General features: G+C 43.7%; 2 protein-coding genes across 3 annotated transcripts; both read right to left on the bottom strand.

Moving 5' to 3' along the window:
- Window positions 1–2010: 2010 nt before the first annotated feature.
- Window positions 2011–5244, bottom strand: LOC125543657 (calmodulin-1). Its single transcript, XM_048707082.2, has 2 exons — window positions 5036–5244; window positions 2011–2629 (listed from the first exon to the last, which is right to left on the bottom strand). Exons 1-2 carry the CDS (start codon window positions 5109–5111, stop codon window positions 2256–2258), a joined length of 450 nt encoding a protein of 149 aa, XP_048563039.1. The 5' UTR covers window positions 5112–5244; the 3' UTR covers window positions 2011–2255.
- Window positions 5245–8182: 2938 nt separating this feature from the next.
- On the bottom strand, window positions 8183–17309 carry LOC125543659 (putative peptide/nitrate transporter At3g43790). 2 transcript variants are annotated; one of them, XM_048707083.2, is made up of 17 exons: window positions 16989–17309; window positions 14611–14651; window positions 14218–14278; window positions 13969–14071; window positions 13763–13865; window positions 12651–12704; window positions 12481–12543; window positions 11871–11920; window positions 11682–11757; window positions 10941–11129; window positions 10737–10824; window positions 10171–10256; window positions 9986–10093; window positions 9667–9711; window positions 9467–9555; window positions 9015–9058; window positions 8183–8699 (listed from the first exon to the last, which is right to left on the bottom strand). In XM_048707083.2, the coding sequence occupies exons 1-17, from the start codon at window positions 17161–17163 to the stop codon at window positions 8599–8601; spliced, it is 1476 nt and encodes a 491-aa protein (XP_048563040.1). In that variant the 5' UTR covers window positions 17164–17309; the 3' UTR covers window positions 8183–8598. The 2 variants fall into 2 exon arrangements, with proteins under 2 accessions (XP_048563040.1, XP_048563041.1); XM_048707084.2 differs by lacking the exon at window positions 14611–14651 and having other exon boundaries at window positions 16989–17123.
- Window positions 17310–18874: the final 1565 nt, after the last annotated feature.

Consider the following 18874-nt stretch of genomic DNA (forward strand, 5'->3'; position numbering starts at 1 on the left):
GTGATCATAATATCATCATGAGTTCGTAGTACTGATGGATTTGAGGTTATCGATCGAGATTGAGTACAAGGGTAATGTGGATTGGGGGTAAATCTTACACAGTAGTTTTAGATCTTAGCCTCGGCTACCTTGGAGGCGTTTGGAGCGGCGGTTACCCTTGCCCTTGTTCTTCTCCTCGAGTTGCACCATCGTCTCTTCTTCCTCGCCGGAGTCCACATCGATTGGCATGCTTCGGTGTCCTGGCTCCGGCGCCCTTACAACCATGGCCACCGCAACTTCTTCTTCCTCCTCCATCGCCACCGCTTCTTGTTCCTCCTCCACCGCCACCACGGTCCCTGTCGTGAAGTACGTTGCGGCATGATGGTCATGAGGAAGCATGTACTCTCTGTACTTGGCCCACCTTGACCTCTGTCGGGCTTCGCCGAAGTCGGTCTGATTCATGGCCCAACAAAGGATGTCGACTGACATAGCGCCCTTCGCTGGGTCAGGAATCGGTGTCTTCAACTCCTCTAGCCTTCTTCAACACCGCGTTCGACTCTTTTCTGCATGTTTGCCATGCCGGTGAAGTTGGAGCAGACTTCCATGGTGTTCTCGAACTTGGCGTAGTCACCGAGCGAGCACCCGAGGAAGAAAGCTCTTTATCCAATGCCCCAAGGGAAGGGGTTGGAGTTGTTGCTGGAGTTCATGGCGGTAGATAGGAGGGAGAGTGAGAGATGACTGAGTGAGATGATGGGTAAGTAGTGACCGTGAGGATGGGTAAATAAAGGGGTCATGGACTGTAGGTTTTAATGGTGATCAACCTTGGAACTTTATGCTCTTCATATTGCACGCTCTTCGTAATGCAGATCGACACGGACAACAAGGGCAAGGAGGTGGTACCTCCCATGGAGGTTGGGACGACCACGCCTGAGGAGGTGGCCACGGATGAGGACGTGGTGCCGGAGGAGTCCCCTAGCGGCAAACGCCGTAACTATGGCCACTACAATGAGGAGGGAGGTCCAACCCACTCCTGCAAGGTGATCCTTGCCCCTCATCTTGAGGCATCCCGATGCCCCTGGACTTTACCAAACACTTCCCGACGGTGCCGCAAGAGTTCAAGCTCAGGACCAACACCGGTTGCTCATGAAGGGTGACTGTCCGGCTGATGGACGACAAGGTGACCCTCGATCAAGGTTGGGCCTCCTCGCCGCCGTCCACATACGCCTATGGTTTAAACTATCTTTGGTTGTGTATGTATGATCTCAGTGGCGAATCTACTAGGGCGGCTTTAACAGGCTTAAGCCCCCCCTCCAGCTTTGCAAAAAAGTTTTTGCTACCAGTTTAAAGGCCTAATCCAGTCATTTGTCAGTCCAAAATAACATATATTCACATGACATAGGCAGTCCAGCCTACCCTCCATTTTCTCTGTAGATTCGCCACTGTATGATTTGTTGCATGGAACTAAACACCATATAGTTGCGTGAGCCGAGTCAATGCAGGAAACCAAACGGTATGTCAAAATTGTTACCCTAATGCGAAAAGACCTAAATGCGAGCAACCAAACAATGTGCAGATGTTGATTTTTTGTATGTTTTCCTTCCTTCAAACAGGCTGAGCTAGCCAGGCTGTTTTCCTTCGACCAGGCTGAACTAGGCAGACCCGGCTCCCTACGGCAATCAAACACGCCCTACCGGCTAAGGCAGAATTTCGACGAAATGCGCAATCATGATATCTGCAGTCAGCTTTTCAAACAAAAAATCCATGACCGACCATTTTATTTGGAACGCATGACTTTGCCAGTCTCATACTCGGGGGTTCAAGTCTCGCAGGATTTTGTGTGTGTGTGTGTGTGTGTGTGGGGGGGGGGGGGGGGGCGCAAAAAAGAAAGAAAAATAACACAGTGAGATGTACTACATCTACACTGTCTAGATCACTACTGGTAAACCACAACGAAATCCTGCACCCCAAGGAGTTTTTTTTTGAAAAACTGCACCCCAAGAAGTTGATAACACACACACACAAAATATCATATATCCATGCAACTGCAACTTGATACCAGGAAGGCATAAATTACAGCAAATTCATGATCTCAATTTGGAAAGAAAGCTACATTGTACAAAGGAAACACAACTGCAAGAAAATCCAAACGAAATTCTCAACATCCCTGAGCGCACAATATGTTCATTCACTGGACTTAACAGTAGTACCAACTGCTGTCAGTTTTCAAGGCTAAACTAGCTGCTAACATCGAGATAGAACTAGCTTAGTATGACAGCTCACTTGGCCATCATCACCTTCACAAACTCTTCGTAATTGATCTGGCCGTCACCATCGACATCAGCCTCACGGATCATCTCATCCACCTCCTCGTCTGTCAGCTTCTCACCAAGGTTGGTCATGACATGGCGGAGTTCAGCTGCCGAGATGAAACCATTCTGGTCCTTGTCAAACACGCGGAAAGCCTCCTTAAGCTCCTCCTCGGAATCAGTGTCCTTCATCTTACGCGCCATCAGGTTGAGGAACTCAGGAAAGTCAATCGTTCCATTGCCATCAGCATCCACTTCATTGATCATATCCTGAAGCTCTGCCTCAGTGGGGTTCTGCCCCAGCGAGCGCATCACAGTTCCAAGCTCCTTGGTGGTGATGCAGCCTGTTCAGGAGGCAGACAGTTTTTTAGTCTAACAATTTAAACTTCTTCTACAAATATATATACAAAAATGCTACAAATATATACACGAAAATGCTAAACCTACGTAAACTCCCCCCCCCCTTGAATTCAACTAGGTGGGCCCCTCCCCTAATTTTCTAATTTTGTCCAACAAAGACATGCCACCTAGGCTGTTACGTTAATCACGTATGGCAGCTTTACGTAGGTGTAGCATTGCTCATATATATACAATGGTAATATTGTGCTAGAATGAAATGCCCCGGAGATTTATGTCAGCAATTCAATTCTGTGCACAATAAAAGAGGTCTTAACATGGAAGATGGGAATGGTTTGTTTGCAACCAAATCAAACCTAATGATTGTTTTGGTTATGACTGAATTTTGGTTCTTGCTTGGATGGCTGACAAAAATTTGGCATGACCATGCGTCCATGCCCCTTAGCCCACTTTCAATTTTCTTGCCAGCAGTGGCCAAAACATGGGCAGACAAAACCTAAGCCAAATTTTTGGTGGGGTTTGGCTTGGGCTCAAACCAGACACACCAAGTATGACTTGAAAACCTATTGCCAGCTGTCTAAATGGCCTCACTATGCAAGCCTAGCTAATTGTCAAATAGTCACTGACTAGTCAGCATCTATAGTCAGACTAGTCACCTGGCCAGTCAGGTGCAACTTGATTCGACTTGCCCACTTGAAACACTGACTATTAGATGGGAATACAGAAACCCACAAGTATGCAGAAAAACACAAGTAATTGTGCAATAAAATCATCATATCATATGTAAAATGCTGCACGTATTCTATATGAAATGTGCCAGTAATGGGCGAATCTTCAAAATGATCTTGTAGAAATTTATAAGCCACATTTGCACATGGATGTGCAGTACAAGAACATAACGAACTTGGGGGTTTTCAATGGACAGTTGGACTCAAATATTATTTACATTTATTTAACCATCAGAGATCATTTCAGCTATGCTAATGCAAAAGACAATATGGACCAATGATTGGGTCCATCAGAACAAATCTTACAGTCCCTTTCTTCATCTGGAATTTTGGGTGCATGAAATCATTCAAGGGTAGCAAATAAACACAAATACAGTTTAAGTGGACAATGATGAAATTTCATAAGAACATTCAAGGCTTGACTATCTGGAACACAACTATCCAGAAAAGTATTTGGGTAAACATTCCATCGACTTGATCAGTACCAAAGCCCAAATAAATAGAAGAGTAAGACATGCAACCTATTACAGCAAAGATTTGCTTGGCTGTAATAGGTTGCATGTCAATCAGTAAGCAACTTACAGATATATTTTCTGTCAATCAGTAAGCTGGTAACATGTAAACTTCAACTAATGTTTCATACAATCAGTAAACATCAATACCAATAACTTTTCAAGCCATCACATGCATTCTCCATGTTATCAGTCTCACACTAGCACCACCATAGCATGATAGGCAAAACCAGAGAAACTCCGATGTTGCATTCACTGAGAAGAAAATGTGCAGTTTGAGCAACGCAAAATTTAATCATGCTATCCCACTTCTATGCCCATGTCATCCATAGAAAAAGACCCAAAAGCCTAGATAAATTCCAAGTCAGTAGTAGTTCCCCATTACTAACATACAAGTACAGAATTATGGGGTATTACATGATCCTATAACCCTAACACGGTAACACCACTTCGCAGCGCACCTCGTCACTGCTGTTCCAGCTAAATCTAGAGTAGAGACTGATGACTAGTGACCCACCATGCTCTAGCAACCTACTCAGCAGCAACAGTGCCACCGGCCATGCTGTGTGATCACCCATGCTGCACCCTCGGTTTTCTTAAGCTGCAGACACCACTAGATGTGTGAGCGGTAGACCCATGCTAACCGCAGCAACCCCATGATGCCACCTTCTCTCATAATTCAATCTCTTCCTAGTAGAACCTTTTTTTTTTGGAACTTTGCAAGGTCATCAGTTGCTCCACTGAAAGAGATCTGAAGGAACGACCAAGCAGCCGGCTGAAGCCTTCGCTATGACAGACAGCTCAGCGATCAGCCGGAACGGACGAGCATAAGGCGCAGCAATACCAGAACACTGGACGGTGACGGGTTGACAGCGCTGGCAAGACAAGAATGTACGGAACCAGAATCCACAAGGAGTGGAGAAAAGGAGTGCAAGATCTACTGCATCTTGAGCACCCCGCAAACCAATCCCGCCGCGATCCACTCGGACCAGCAAACGCATATACGCTACGTCGATCAGATCTCCCACCCAACACATCCACGCGCCAGTGCAAGGCGCCGCATCAACCACAGCGAGTGCGCGCACATCGAATGGAGTCGTGCAAATCATATAGTAGTACATGTTGAAAGAGGAGAATAGAGAAGGGATCGAACCGTCTCCGTCCTTGTCGAAGAGGCTGAAGGCCTCCTTGAACTCGGCGATCTGGTCGTCGGTGAGCTGGTCCGCCATGGCTCCTACCCCAACACGCGGGCGAGACGGAGGAGAAGGGATCTGAGAGCGAAGCGCGAGTGGAGGAAAGGAAGGAGGGAGGGCGACAGGGAGGAAAATATTTAGGCGACAGGATACCGATAGGGGCAACCTGCTACGGGTACCTTTGTACCGCGGCTCAAAATCACGCTCTACTGCTTTTTTTTTCTTTTCGGCAATGTTATTACCTGGCGAACAGTCGCCAGGAACATCCCTCCAGCAACCCCTCCACACGCCACACGATCAAGATTTGATGGTGGCAGTTTTTAGATGAAAATGCACTAAAATAAATAAAATGCCATGCCTTTTGTAAAACTGCCGTCCCCAAGCACACTTAAACTGCAATCTAGGCGGTTCACAAATGTCAACCCTAGCTGGCGAACGGTATAACGCAGCCAACAAAACGATTCACCCTTGTAACGGCAACTTCAATGTGGTTCACCAAATCGCCTTTAAATGTGTAGACCGAATGGTCTAAATATTTTGTCAACGTGGGTCATTAAATTTGTCCAAACCATACTGGAGTCTAAAATCACACAAACCAAAACCAAATGTAGGAGAGGTTTACGGGTGTCCGGACCTTCGTCATGCCCGATCCACCCAAAAAAACCATAGGGAGCACTTTTTTCCATTGCATCCAAAAAACGTAGGAGGAAATAAAGTGCAGGGACACGTAGAAGGTTACACCAACGCCTATGAAAGTAAGGATTGGTTCGGTAGCCGAAAAGACCTAACAAGGGATCATAAGGTGTAGTCACTGAACGCCAATTGTGTTGGCTTGGAGAAATCCTTAATAATCGACGTAATCCCATGTGACGGTAAGGGCCTTGTTTGGACAATAGACTCACGATGTAGGTTGTTGATCGGTTGTGATATTATTTGGACGCATTCCCCATATCTAATCGTTGAGACCACATCACCATGTTGGAAATTAAGAGAAGATCCTAAGTGCAACTATAATGTTGTAAGTAAAGTCCACATGCCTATGCCTATCTTCATGTATTTGATCTCTTTTTTTTGCGGGTGAAAGAAATTTCATTTCTCACACATAAAGGGCCTCGGCCTTACACAAATCTGGGACCTTCTTCGGTCCCGATCCCAGCCACACAATCGTGCGTTTATGAACTCTACCGTAGTTCGCAAGATAGTGGCTTACCCTATTCTCCTCTCTACATACATGAACTATCTTTATTTCTCTACCTCCTGACATCAAGCGTCTAACCTGGTCGACAAGCATAGCAAAACGAGATCTGTCCGGCACTGGAGCTAATATCGCATGTAGTGCCACCGAACAGTCTGTTTTCATCACAATAGGCAACGGAGTCCAATGCAGTGCTAGATTGAGCCCCTCCATGCATGCATGTAGCTCGGCCTCAAGGGGCTCAGAGCACATCCGTAGTTCCCTGCAGGAGGAGAAGATGATATCACCGGTTTCGCTGTGAAGGATCATGCCTGCTCCGGCCTCTCCACCCGTGGCACTAAAGGATCCATCAATGTTGAGCTTTGTCCACCCCGTGGCTGGTCTGGACCAGTGCAGCGGCACTGGCGGCGCTTGGACTTCCCGTTGCACGATCCGTTTGGGGACAATCGTATCAACCACATGCTTCCCCTTGGTGAGACTCGCCTCTGGATTGTTCTGAATCCCCACCAAAGAGTCGACGTAGCTGGTGAGGAAGCGTTTGGACACTTCAATCGGCGGCGGCTTCTTGTGGTGCACCAGCTCGTTGCGAACGAACCAACATCGCCACAAAGTCATCATGAGCTCCATCCTCTCCATATCCGGCAGATCGCAAAGGGCTTGGGCAAGCCACTCCGATCCCGTCCGGCGGAATGATGCGACATCCGGGATTCGCCATTGGTCCGCCATGGTTTGCCAGAGCGCCACCGCCAGCGGGCACCTGCAAAAAAGCATGGAACGTGTCCTCCGGCTCCAAAGCACAGAGAGGGCACTTGTCAGACACTTCACGACGCCTGTTAACCCAAGTGGTATTTGATCTCTGTTTTAATCATAACTACTATTTTTTCGGTCTAAGAACTGAAATTTCTTTCAGGAATGATAGCTTGCTTGAATCCTTGCCTAATAGCAGAATTCCTCGTGGGTTCGATACCCAAGGTCATCCTTGGGGAAAGAGGTGAACACTATCTACATCCATAGCCGGGTCAAAGGTAATCAACCATTTTCTGCGTTGTTGCCGGGAATCATCATCGCTACCCTAGCCAGGTGACTAAAGGTATTATTTCAGTTTTTTGTTTCAGTTTTAGTTAGTTTTTGTCTTTTGTTTATTTTTCTTAAACCCAAAATTTGTCACGGCAAAGAAACTTAGGAACTTTGCAACTCCCGATGAGAAATTTATGTGCGCTCCTATCGCTTTACCTGATATTGCTGCCGAGCAATTTGAGATTAAACAACACTTGGTCACCATGGTTCAATGGAACCAATTCGATGGCTCCGCATCTGAAGATATCAACATGCATTTACATACTTTCACTGAATTATGTGATATGACACGTACAAAAGATTATGAGCCTGACGCATTGAAGTTGCATCCTTTTCCTGTTTCTTTAAGAGTAAACACTAAGAAATGACTTCTAGCCTTGCCTAAAGGAACCATTACCTCATGAAACTTGTGTTGCAGCATGTTTATGACAAAGTTTTCCCACATGCTAAGATTATGCAATTGCACTCTTAACATTATAGGTTTTAAGCAGGAATATCACGAGCCACTAGTGCTTGCTTGGGATAGGATGAAAGAGGCAATAAGAATTGTCCGAATCATGGGATGGAAGAATGATCGATTCTTCATTTATTTTATAATGTTCGTATCCCCCTGTCCAGAAGTATGCTAGACACTGCTGCAGGAGAAACCATCATGGGAAGACCAATTACGGAAACAAAAAGGTTGCTCCATGAGATGCAAGAAAACCATGCCATTATGAGCTATGAGGTTAACACTTACCTCTTCTTTCCCTTTGAAAGGTCTACCACGAAGAAGGTGAACTCCATCTCTGAAGAGAAGGATGAAGCACTAACCGCCAAAAAATCGATGAACTGATTGGCATGATCAAAGGTAAAGAAGAGGTAAATGTTATCCTCATAGCTCATAATAATTACAACCCCAATTTGAGGAACCAAAATTATGCTTCAAATAATTATCCTAAACCACCATAACCAACCAACCAAGGAGCATCAAATAATTATAGGACAAGCACAGGTAATAGACCTTCAGTTGAAGAAACCCTCGACGCTTTTATGACTGCTCAAACCAAGTAGAGCAAAACCTATACCAATATCTCAAAGTCTCATGATAACCTACTTGGTCAACTGACCACGAAAATTGTTGGTAACTAATGAAGTGCAGGCACTTCAAGAAAGAACCCGTAATATGGAAGATCGTGTCGCTAAAATAGCGAAGAGCCAAACTGTTAGATCTTGGTCCTTGTCCAGGTCCTAATGTATGGTGTCACTACATTAATGATTCGACGTGCCATTTCTAGCATAGAACGGTCTGAAGGTGAGCATAAGACCGATAACCGTGAACACATTCAGCATAAAGAACACCAAGTGGTCGCCTGCAAAGGATAATTCACAGCAGGTATCCATGTCAAACGCAAGATTAATCTTACCAGAAAATCATAACTTAACCAAACCTAAATGTCTAGAGTCGAGCAAATGAAGAGATTGCGCTCACAACCATTATACCTTTCACTATGTACCATACTACCATTGATTCGACACTACCAAACTACAGTTTCCCTTTAAACAGAAATGTTAAACATTTACTTCTGTATTTTAATCCTTCGATTTAGAGGATTTAAAGATTTGCATATGACAGGGTGATAGAAAATTTTGTACATGCAGTTAAAACAAAGTCAAGTATAAAATACCTGGAAGAAATGGAGCTGTTTGACGCCTCTGAGCCCATGAGAATCTACAAGGAAAAATGCAATTTACATGATAAGGTGGAGAGCATTTTTTGTCCTGAAAATACAGGGAAAAAACAGTCGACTGCATACAAATGTGACACCGAGGTGTATACAAACATACGATGATGAGCTATGCTATTGACAATGTTGCCGAGAAGGAAGAACTTGAGAGTGGAAAATAACCAAAAAAACTATCTTCTGTTCAATTTTTCATTGTCAACAAACTGACTCGCAAGAAAAAATACAACTATTTGCGGAACTGAGATAGGTGCTGTTTGCAATAGAAAATATTGGATGAATGCAGAGCAGCTCAAAAGCCAACTCTGGAACTAATCTGGATATTACTGTCAAGTGCTATATTTCGCTTATGTGGTCGCAATAAGTATGTAATGAGCTGGAGCATGGATACTTACATAACTCCTGCAACAGCTGGAGCGATAGTTTTAAAGATGGACATTAGTGTTACAGAAAGGCCATTGGCTGAGGCTCTTAGGTCCTGACTCTGTAATGTGTATCTCACGGTTAGAAAACAAAATGATATTACCAGTTTTCGTAGGAATGGATGGAAGATAGCTATTCATTTGACCCATTGTTAGGAATCTCGTGAACTTACCACAGCATCATTCATTAAAATGTTGAACACAGTCATGGTAGTTACCTGAAATGGTTTTGAGAGCACGAGTAAACTTTTGTAGCAATTAATAGTGGCTCCCTTGAGTTGAAATATGTAAGGCAGCTTGTTGGTAACTAGCAGCCTGTTGGTATTTGTATTGCTGCTATTCTCTACTAACAAAGAAAGAGTCTCGGGAAGCAATACTTGCAGTTATGCTTAGCCAACACTAAGACAGATAGACAAGACTTGAAATATACTTAGTAGAATGCTCAAACTTAAAGATTTGTTTCACACAGAAATTTAAGATCGTTGCACTCACTGAGAAAGAGTTCTTCAGAAAAGACGCACAATTTAGTGCCAACTGAAGAATGGACCCTGATAATGCAGGCATGAATGGATAGCTCGAAAGAAGTGGTATTGTCAATAGCTGCACATCAGAATATCTAATAAGTTTAACCATTAAAATATAACTAAGCTGATCGAACAAGCAATAAATAGTCTTACCGCAATTGCACGGACTAATGTGATGGGGTCTATAGAGTTTGCAACCAATGGATAGATCAAAATTTGATATATTAGGAGTAAGAGACCTGACAAAAAGTACAGTCAGTACACCAAACTTTGCACGTGAAACACAGCAGAGCACAACACCTGAGAAATGACATGCTGAGTTACTAGTGAGTTCCCTTCATCACATATTTGCATATAAATTATTGCTCTAGCATAACTTCTTCAAATTGAGCATATATTTCACTCATGTCAATCTAGATAAAGCTGCATATCTGTGCCACAGACACAACATGTGTTTTATTTATAGGCAAGTTTAGATATATCAAATGTGCCTCATTGATGTATGAATAGTCGTATCACAAGCTTTTCTTGGATCCCTATCTCAGGGTCGCCGGTTTCCCTTAATTAACCGTGCCATGTATGGTTTTTGGGTCCGGTTCCCCTTATTAACTGGACCAACTCTCTCCTTAATGCAATGCGGGAGCTCCCCGCCCTCTGACGAGGTTCCGTCAAAAAAGGGACTCACGATGTTAAAAAATAAAAATGTCAATGAATACTACCTGAGATTGAAAGGACCCTACCCACATCTTGAGAAGAAAAGCTTAGTCCACCATATTTTCTGTCACTGACAGCCCAAAGCGAAAATACCTGCAATTTACGTCTTCCAGAATGAAATCCAATAATAATAATGGCAATGTAAGTAAAACTATGAGATGCTAAAAAACAACGGAAATATATCTCAGCAATAAAACAGCACATGCTACCTCTGCATAAGCCATGTCCTGGAGAGAGAAAATGCAGTATACAGTGATAGTGGACATCAATGGCCAGTTTGTGAATAAACTGAGACAGCCACTACCACTTTGTTCAGCATTTAAATCAGAACAAGGTTCTTCAACAGCTTCAGTCGAACTATTTAACATTGTGTCTTCAGTGTGTTTATGCAAAGTTTCCTGCAACATTGCAGACATGTTAAGTACAGGTGAGTTCATGTGCTACGTGTTATGTGGGGCTCCATGTAGAGGCTATATAATGATTTCGGTGTCAAAAAAGATTTCCTTTCACTAATGTTATCAAACTGTTGGTATTGGTTTGCATCTTCAGAAACTTGTAGAAGCATCAATGATCTACTTTCGGATCCTACAAAACTGACTAGTTGCTCTAGCTGTGTTTCAGATCACGATGCACAATACATATTGCTACATAGAACAGATGTGCTATCACTACCGTAGTATAATATCACAGTTTATCAGCACGTTTTCTACAATGGAAGATTTACTCTCCGTCATGACAAACAAGTGTTCGTCGGAACACAAGATTACAGCCACCATTAAAATCCAGTATGATTCCTCAAAAAAGAAAAACTAGTATCATTTAGAACCTACAGGGAGCATGCAGCTCCAGTAAATATTAATTGAGAAAAATGTTTATTTTTATCCCAACATGATGTTTGCTTCAATACAAATGAACCATTAGTTGTATGCATCTAGGAACAACAAACTCACCGGAAGCCAGAAGCAAGCAATTACAGCGGCAATGGCAAGGAGTGATATACAAAGACAAGGGAGAAAGTACGGAAACCTAAAACAATGCATGTTTAAACTGAATTAGCATCTGAGAAGAAAGCGATATCAGAAGGACGCATAAAGCAAAGAAACAAAATATATAAGAAGGATTCACAAGTAAATGCTTGCCTTCCAAATATGGAGTTGACAGAGAATATGCCTGGATATTTATCTGCAGGCTGGAGTTCACAAGCAAAATTAGCTTACAAGGCTTCTAACCATTTTTAATCATGATTGTATGTTGACATAAGAAATTTGAATCAATCAAAATAACTACTTTTAGTGCATGCTTGCACATAGCGTAGCAATACAATGACAAATATAATCAACCTTTAGCAGAATTTATATAAATGGGGAATACTTTGCCATATGTTGGTTATCATGGGTGAACCACTGATGGATACCAGAGTGAACCCAACTCTGTACATAGCAGGTAAACGAATTATATGAGGATAGTTAGAGAAGGGACAATCAGGAAATACTTGATAAGGTATATAATTTTTAAATTTGCATGTGAGTTCAAAAACCTCATGATCAGAAGTAATGGAACATCATAGATCAAACATACTTAGATGATAATATAATACGTACATAAGTATTCTGCAAATATTAAATGGACTGTATTGTAAGTTCAAAAATCTCATGATCAGAAGTAATGGAACATCATAGATCAAACATACTTAGATGATAATATAATACATAAGTAAGTATTCTGCAAATATTAAATGGACCGTATTACCTGTGCAAGATAACCACCAATGGCTGGTCCAACAATAAGACCTATGCCACGTGAGGAGGACATCTGATGGATTACCCAGCACATAGCAATATGTGAGTTTGTATCATGGTCCAATAAAGTTGGGACTGTGAGTAAAAGAAGAATTCGAAATAACAACTTGATCATCTTACGAGTGATAATGCCAGGTGACTGTGTTCTTTCCGACATACTTCTGAAGCATAAGCCTGAAGACACAAATGAGTCGAACACAATGTAATCCAGTCATATATTTTACCTTTTTACCCTAATAATCATCACCGTCTCACTCATGACTTCTAGCTTGTGAATTCGTTTTGTTTTATTGGCGTCATAGTGGGCAGTTATACTATTTTGGATAATGCAAACATAGCGCACCATGCGAACACTAGCTGGTTGGCTGAAATTTATCTGGTGTGTAACCATCCCAGTTACGAAGACCTCGATTACTAATACAAAACAAACTTCATCCAGAACAAGCTAACAAGCTAAACACAGTGTGCATCACGAACAACTGAATCTGGGAAACTTCGTTCTCTTGTGGAAGATCACCACAAAATTAAGTCTACTGAAATAAGAGTAGGAACCGGTGTTATCTTAGCAGTTGGTCAAGAAAGTGTTGATATATGAATTCAAATTGAAAGTAAAGAGGCCAGAGTCTACCGGAACAGAGGCCAGCAGGTAATGTGAAGGTATGCAAGATAAGCACTCATGATAATCATGCTGATATGCTCTCATGATAAGCACTCAAGATAAGCTCTCCACCCAGGTGACCGTTCAAAAAAAATCATGCTGATATGATGACAAGCCAGTTCCTATTACTAAGTTTGAGCTCTGCTCATGCTTAATTGATGTTATGTCCAAGAGACTTTCGTCACATGATGGATATTTAATTGCTGAACGAGTTTAAGATTATTGTTTTTTTTTGAGGAAAGTTTAAGATTATTGTTATGGGTTCTTCATAGCGGATTGGATTTCCGCTTTGACTTGAGCTGCATGGCCGCCACCTACGTACACCTGTTGTAAGCCGCACGGGATGTGTGTGTTGACGACTCATTGTTAGTCTGGTGGTTGTAACACTCTCTCGGTATAGGTGAGCACTGCCGCGCATCTGCTGTTTCCGCAAGGGTTTTCCACATAAAAATTCAGCATCTCGAGTTGATCTACTTTTTTTTATGTGCCTGTTGAATTCTAACACAAAGCTACAAAAACACGATGGACGGTTCTAGTACCTGAGAGAAAAGCACTCCCATGCAAATGTAAGTACCTTCATTGGTCCAAGCATACCAGACAACAGCCCAAGCAGACCTCTTGTGGTTAATGCCATCCAGTAACTAGAGCTGAGTCCAAAGAGTGTATTGAAGATAATTCTGAAATAGATGAGAAGAACTGCTTAAATTTTGGTGCGTCTGTCAAAATACACCAAAGAAAGACTCATATCTGAGAGTGCAGCTTGTTAAAGTATATCCTTACACTGAAAAAAGGGTAATTAGAAGAACTGGTTTCCTCCCATACTTATCAGCCACAACTCCCCATATTACAGAGGTGAGTGCTCTCCCAAGCATATATGAAGCACCTTCATTTGTAGAACAGATATTATAAGTTTACCATGATAGATAAAGCTGAAGCATACCCCTCATATAACAATATCCTTACACAGTTCAGTTAAAGTGTTTCAGAAGATTGATACAAAAGAGAAACTACATTTTGAAGAAAACGTACCAACAAAACCAGCATAAAATCCAATATCTTCTTCTTCTTTAGCAATGTTCAGGTCTCTTATCTGCAAACGAATATGCAGTGTTGACAATCGATAGTAGATTTACAAAAAATAGTTGGCATTACCAATACTCATGTTGTTGGGTAGTGAAAGAAAAGAAAACAACAAAACTGTGAGAAGAGCAAAGCTTTATTTCCACCACATGTTATAATCTTATTTTTATTTTGAACCGAAAATGTCATAATCTGATGCAAAGCTTGTCTCATTATCATGGTTCAAAATATATATAGAACATGGAAATTGTTGATCCTACTTATAAATCTTCTCCTGTTATGATTGAAGAAATGTGCAGTCATATTGCACGTTTTAAAAAGATTGTGAATCCTGTTGCTCACCATAAAATACAAGAAGGGAAACACGTACTGTATAGGCAACGCTGCAAAATGCAAATATGAGAATATCAATTCCTGATCAATAATGAAGGGATGTTTTGCTTAAGACATAATCAATAACATCTTAAATCAGTAATATCTTTAAATGGGTATGAGAGTAACAAAAGATTCCACCCAAGTCTCAAGTAAAAAAATTAGTAGATCAACCTCGTTGCCTTCTCTTTAGGTTTTGTTTAGTCAAAAGTTAGCCATTGTCGTACAAGGCCCATTTGTTTACTTGGTTCTTCGGTGGCTAAGGGGGTGGACGCACATCCCAAGGCAGGGAAAACTCAACCCTATGTCGTACAGGGCCCATGACTCAAGTGGAGGTGGCAGGAGCACCTTATGACTCAACTTCTGTGACAAACTCGGGCTGTTTCGGCGATTTCTTGCACTCGGAATGAATTTGGAGGAGTGGATCCTACTGCTGGAAAGTCACTAGATAAGCTTTCGAAAAATAACAAGATCGCCCAATTGGGAGTTCGAGTGAGAAAATTCTCAATTGTGTCTGTCTCAGCAGTCAGAATCTGAGTCGAGGACATGGGGGGCTTGATCTCTAGCATCTCTCAGGCCAAAAGTGACGTGAGAGAACTTCTTGTACAATACCTAATCATGTCCCTTTGCTTGACCATCATTTCTTGACCAAATGTGGAGAAAGTAGTCACAGTTGTGGTTGTATCCATGTATCCATGGTAGTGATGTCATCATGGGCTTGGTGACTCTCTCGGTCATGCATGGTCAGGTGGTGACGATGCGGCAGCATGGTATAGGTGCTCTCATCTGCATGCACGTCGATGGCGTACCAACGACTTCATCTGGATCGGTGGATCATGTGCAGTTCATGGCCTCGCCACCTCTGTTCTACTATGTTGAATTTGATCAGTTCGGACTTTTGGATGAACCGGGAGCATGAATTCAATATGATATCGGAGCGAAGAGGTCTCAAGTTCAAGACCCGACCAACGCGCTGTTAAATAAAAATAGTTGCGGCCTACATCGATCCCACGCCTAAGCTCTGGAGGAGCCGACGTGAGGGTGGTTGTTCAATTTATTTTTTTGACTCCTGTGTTCAATTATATTGCATGTCCTTCTCCATCAGTTTGGACTTTTTAAAATAGTGATGACTTACACCGTTCCCACATCTAAGGCCTGAAGGAGCCTAGACGTGAGGGGGGTGTTGAAATATATTGCCCATCCTTCTCCATCAAATCAGACTTTTGGATGAACTGACTAGAGCATGAATTCAATAAGCTATGAGTGAAGATCATCCCATGAAGCGAAGGACTACCAATCGAGCCTGGTCTTTAATTTGGACCTGTGTTCGTGCATCGGCACTAGGAGTTTCGGTGGTGGCATGCTTTTACGGCTAACTCTAGTGGATACCATGAAGTTTGTGCAAAGTACTAGATGGCGTAACTCTCGGGCGATCCGTCATCGAGATGGTGAATGAAACAATGATTCATATACTGGGATGAAACTCTATGATCTGGCCTTTGTTGATCAGACCCAACAACGACGGAATTGCGTCCTTACCTGGTTGAAAGTGTTGTCTCCGTGCCGTTGTTCTGGCTTTGATTGGTTGGGCCCAGTATCCAGGATGGAAATCATTCTTCTAGCCAACTCAGGCTGGACGTGGTGACATCAGCGTGAGCTCATTCTCCCTTCTCGAAGGCGTTGCCGCAGAAGGAGGTGAATCCATCGTTGGTGTTTTTTCAGTCAATGGTTTTTTTTCGAGGTTCAGTCAATGGTTCTACCATTGTTGTTCGACTTTGGCCTCGTTGATATTATGGTTGCATGCCGCGGATGCAGAGGGCAGGACTAACAGGAGGTTGGTAAGCACGGACCGACGAAGGCAAGTTTGATCGGAACTCAAGAGCAAGTGGAAGTGAACAGAGCCAAACCTGCATTCTTCAGGCCAAACCTGCCCGCGTGCTTCAGCCAAAAAAGAGCTAAATAGAGGGAGAACGACGAGAGCAACAACTAACACGTTGGATATCAGAAGTTGAGAACTACGGTCCACACGCTGGCTGGACAAATGAGCCACGGTGAACGCAAGAATTAAACAACATGCTCCAACTGATTAAAACGTTTGCAGCAAGCGAAAGGGGACAGAAAATAACGGGGTTCCCTTGTACTCCCTCCGTCCCATATGTCAAAAATGATCTTGCATCCCCTCAAAAAAACAAAAAAACTGATCTTACATTTTGGGACCGAGGGAGTAGTAACTATTATAAGAGCATGATAGATATCTAGCAGTAGTAGTTGTTAGAAAAAACAGGAATCAGCCGAGGTAAAGAAAAACAAGGGACGTGAAGGAACGGGAAGGGGCGGCGATCACGCACAGGAGCAGATGGTGACGAGCCACATGCAGCAGAGCTCCGTGACGGGGAGCCCCTCCCTCTCCTCCTTCCTCCTGTCCACCCTGCACCCGGGGCAGTTGGGGCGGTACCGCGCCCTCTTCAGCAGCGGCTCGGCGGTCGCCCCGCCACCGCCGCCGCCGCGGGCATCATCGCCCATCTCCCTCGCCCGTCAGTCGGCCCGCCCGCCCCCGCTGGTACCAGACGGTGACGGCGAGCAGAGAAAGGCCCGACCTCGAGGAGGCGAGGAATCTTGCTGCGCGGCGCTGCTTGCTTTGCTTGGTGCCTTTTGGTTTTTCCTGCGGACGGACGCGGGGCAACCGGCGCGGGTAAGGACGAACCGCAAATTTCCCCTACATTCGTCTCCACGGACTGAGAATTAACGTTGCCTATACATTTAGGCAATAATATAAACAAATAAAATAAAATTTGTTTAAACATGACATAATTTTATTTAAGTTAATATAATTTACATGAATGAACGAAATTCGTGCAAACATGATGAATTTTTGTTACATTCCGAATATTTAGAAAAAAAAACTACCGCTGCCGTGTCCTTCATCTTCGTCTCCATGAGCGCCTCCTTCATCCACCGTATCCCCCATCTGGACCGCCTCCTTCATCCACCGTCTCCTTCATCTGGAACTGCCTCCATCCGTCGTCTTCAAGAGCATCGACGATAAGCATCGTGAAGTGAAGGTGCGGTCTTCGGCGAGAAAGAGTAGAACACGATAAATGGACCGACCCACATGGGACACAAGGCCGTGCCGTCTCCCGTGCCCTACTCATCCTCGGAGGGAGTCCACAACCTGTCCGTCTTCGATGGACGTGAGGTCCATGATGAATATGGTGGCGCCCGCGCTTTTGTCGTCCATCGGGCCATCGAATAGTTTGTCGGCGGCGCGTAAGAGGCACGATAGGCGTTGTACCCCTCTGCGATCACCTAGAGTTGTGCCTGCGCAGCGACCGCTTCCTCGCGAACGGTGGCTTGAGTGCGCACAGCCTCATAGATCGCACGTTGCTCCACGATGAAATTGGGGTTCGCCGCGACCATAGCTGCCACGGCTTCCTCGCTCGCGCGCTCGCCGTCGATTTGGCCCTCCGCTAGCCGGTGCTGCTCCAGGAGGAACAGATTGTACCGTTGTTCCTCATGCGCCGGCGCGGGGCTGCACCTCCGCCATGGCGGCATTGTTGTGCGCCTACGCCTGCTTTATGGTGAAGTTGGCGTGCACATGCGCGGGCTCTAGTGCGGTGTCGTTGGAGCCTGTTTCCATCACAGGGTCGTCGTTGGAGACCTTGGGTGAGCTAGTTGATGACCCACAAGTATAGGGGATCAATCGTAGTCCTTTCGATAAGTAAGATTGTCGAACCCAACGAGGAGCAGAAGGAAATGACAAGTGGTTTTCAGCAAGGTATTTTTTGCAAGCACTGAAATAGTCGGTAACAAGTAGTTTGATAGCAAGATAATTTGTAACGAGCAAATAACGATAACGGTAAATAAAGTGCAGCAAGGTAGCCCAATCCTTTTGTGGCAAAGGACAGGCCAAAACGGTCTCTTACGATAAGCAAAGCGTTCTTGAGGATACACGGGAATTTCAGCATATCATTTTCATCATGTTGGTTTGATTCGTGTTCGCTACTTTGATAATTTGATATGTGGATGGACCGGTGTTTAGGTGATGTTCTTACTTGAACAAATCTCCTACTTATGGTTAACTCCCTCGCGAGCATCCGCAACTACGAGAAAAGTATTAAGATAAAATCTAACCACAGCATTAAAATTTTGGATCCAAATCGGTCCCTTACGAAGTAGCGCATAAACTAGGGTTTAAACTTCTGTCACTCTAGCAATCCATCATCTAATAACTACT

This window comes from Triticum urartu, chromosome 3A, assembly GCF_056163025.1.
Source record: "Triticum urartu cultivar PI428250 chromosome 3A, HENAU_Tu73, whole genome shotgun sequence".
Lineage (NCBI taxonomy): Eukaryota > Viridiplantae > Streptophyta > Magnoliopsida > Poales > Poaceae > Triticum > Triticum urartu.